Raw genomic sequence first — 2,467 nt, 5'->3', positions numbered from 1 at the left:
GCAGCCCTCTTTCGATAGGCTTCACCCACTTACCCTTAGGGCCAGTAGTTGTAGGCTTGAAGGTGGTTGGTATGTAGCCACGGGGTCCTGGTCTTCCTTCCTCTTGCTTCCTGGGTACCCCCTCCTGTCGAAGGTAAAGCGGTTGTTAGTGTCTCTCCAGTTTCTCATGTTCTTGACTAATCGAACCCCTTCGACGTTCTCCGCTGCCTTTCTATCGAAGACTGAGATGCACCTTGGGCACAACATCACCTCAGATTTCTTCCTCTGGCACCGGTGAAGGAATTCGACCAAGCTTTCATCTTGCTTGGGATAAGTTACTTTGACATACTTCTCTTGCCTGATGCTTTATTCGTCAACCTTCATTGCAGTCTCTTGGGTCACTTCGACCATCTTAACCGCTAAGTTGGCATCCTCAGTGATGTCTAAATCCTGTAACTTAATTCTAAGGCCTTTAGTGGCCTCGGTTATGTTATTAACCTATATGAAACCTTCAGTAGTTTCATTTGTTGTGATCATTTGGCTAGAACCCTCGGTGATTCCCTTGTTGAAACCTTCAATGACTCCTTGAAAGAAACCCTCAGTGGTTCCCTTGTTGAAGCCTTCAGTGACTCCTTGGTTAAGGCCTTTAATAACTTCAACCATTATAGCTTTCTTGGCACAGTCCGCAGACACTTCCACCATATTAACAAAAGATGGTTCAGCTAAGTGGGCGCCTGCCACTCGGAGAGGATCTGAATTAATCCTCATTTGAGACTTCGACCTATCTTTCGTCTCTGATAACCTTCTGCACAAGATCCCTGAAGAGAAAACATTGTTAAGTTTTATGGCCCAAAAAATTATGGTACTTACAAAACCCCTTATTTTTCCTTTGTTCTAGAGGAGGTATTTTAGCACCAAGAGGCACTATCATCTGGTCATCTTTACCTAATAAATCGAAAATCTCATCACACTTGGTGACGTCGAAAGTGTATGTTTTCTTAGGGAAAGCATCACTCTTTTCTAGTTCAACTGGGTTTTTTCCATTCGAATGTGCCAAGAATTTGCAAGAGTAAGGTGGTCCTTGCTTCGATTCAACGAGGTCCACTTCTCTTTCGTCAAAATTTAGGGGACCACTATACGTTTCTGGATCATCTTCATCCAATTCAACGTAGGCTACCCTTTCCCTCCTATTATTCTTATTTTCCCTATCTTTTACAGCCTTCAGGCGCTCTACTTGTCGAACCCTGTCAACCAACTGGGCCATGTCCCTTAGATATTGAGTATCCAGTTTCTTCCTAATGAAATAATCAAGGCCACCAGCGGCCATTTCAACCAATTCATGTTCAAGCACTTGTGTAAAACATATGGCCTTAAGCAAACAGAATCTATTCAAATAATCATCTATTCGCTCAGAGAATTTTCGTTTAACAATGGCCAATTCCTTCAAACTGATCTTCGACTGTCCCATGTAGAATTGTTCATGGAATAACCTTTCCAGTCGAGTCCAATCATGGATTGAATTTGCTGGCAACATGGTGAACCACGTAAAGGCATTCTTCTTAAGGGAACTTGGGAAATACTGTATCCTTAGGTTCTTGTTATTAGCAATTTCCCCCGCTTTTATTAGGTACCTAGCCACGTCTTCGACAGTGGACTCGTTAGTGTCCCCATAAATCTTAGTAAACTTGGGGACTTTCCACCTAGGGGGTAATTCTGACTGCGGAATATATTCATACAACGGTGATGTGTAATTTGGCATATGAGGGCCAACATTCACCCAATTTCACGCCATGATTCTTTCGACCATGGTTGCTAGGTTATTGTCTTCCGCCATATCATCACGTCGAATCTGATGTATGACTTCGCCAGCATCTTGGTTCCTATTCACCATTACTAGCCTTGGTTGTCTTTCCCTTGGGACTGGTGGCTCAGGACCTAGGGGTTCGACTCCTACTCACTAATTTACCGCATTCGCCTGGGATATTTTTTTTGGTTTTGTTGGACTTGGTTAATGGTGGGATCTTCTTTGAAGGCTATCCCCTGATTTTCAATCATCCACTCCCTATGGGGATGTCGAGGAGGTTGCAGAACACCAAAGAAGTCAGCAATGCGTGTCATCTGCACTGTCGTCTTTTGGTTTGTTTGGGTAGTGTTTTGGATCAAAGGGTTCAATATTGTATTCATTTGGTTCGCCAACATTTGGACCGTTTCATGGTTACTTTCTTCCATCAGTTGCCTTATTATTGTCGCAAAATTGTTGGTAAGATTGGACTTTTGGATGGGAAATCCCATCCCTAATGGTTGACTCATTCTAACCATGTTATTAATGGATGAACCAGATCCTTGTAGTGGAGAAGTCACGTTCACCACTGGTTCTTTAAACGTTGATGTTGTATTGTGCAAACTTGCCATCATCGAAGTTGGCATGCCATAAGGTTGTTCACGACCATTTAAAGGCATCGAGAATCCAGGAACGTAAGACCTGGAT

The 2,467-nt window shown here is 43.1% G+C and overlaps 1 protein-coding gene across 1 annotated transcript; it reads right to left on the bottom strand.

Moving 5' to 3' along the window:
• Positions 1-477: 477 nt before the first annotated feature.
• On the bottom strand, positions 478-1,738 carry LOC127103950 (uncharacterized). The gene is made up of 2 exons (XM_051041177.1): positions 850-1,738; positions 478-797 (listed from the first exon to the last, which is right to left on the bottom strand). Exons 1-2 carry the CDS (start codon positions 1,736-1,738, stop codon positions 478-480), a joined length of 1,209 nt encoding a protein of 402 aa, XP_050897134.1.
• Between the last annotated feature and the right edge of the window lie 729 nt (positions 1,739-2,467).

This window comes from Lathyrus oleraceus, chromosome 7 (assembly GCF_024323335.1).
Source record: "Lathyrus oleraceus cultivar Zhongwan6 chromosome 7, CAAS_Psat_ZW6_1.0, whole genome shotgun sequence".
NCBI lineage: Eukaryota > Viridiplantae > Streptophyta > Magnoliopsida > Fabales > Fabaceae > Lathyrus > Lathyrus oleraceus.
Note: the sequence above shows the minus strand (reverse complement) of the source record. Positions and strands in the feature narration are given on the sequence as shown.

Excerpts from the sequence above, each read along its gene's own strand:
- LOC127103950 (XM_051041177.1), bottom strand. The coding sequence starts at position 1,738 with ATGCCAAATTACACATCACCGTTGTATGAATATATTCCGCAGTCAGAA. Across the intron at positions 798-849 it reads AAGGAAAAATAAGGGGTTTT|GGATCTTGTGCAGAAGGTTA; the intron begins GTAAGTACCATA and ends TTTTCTCTTCAG.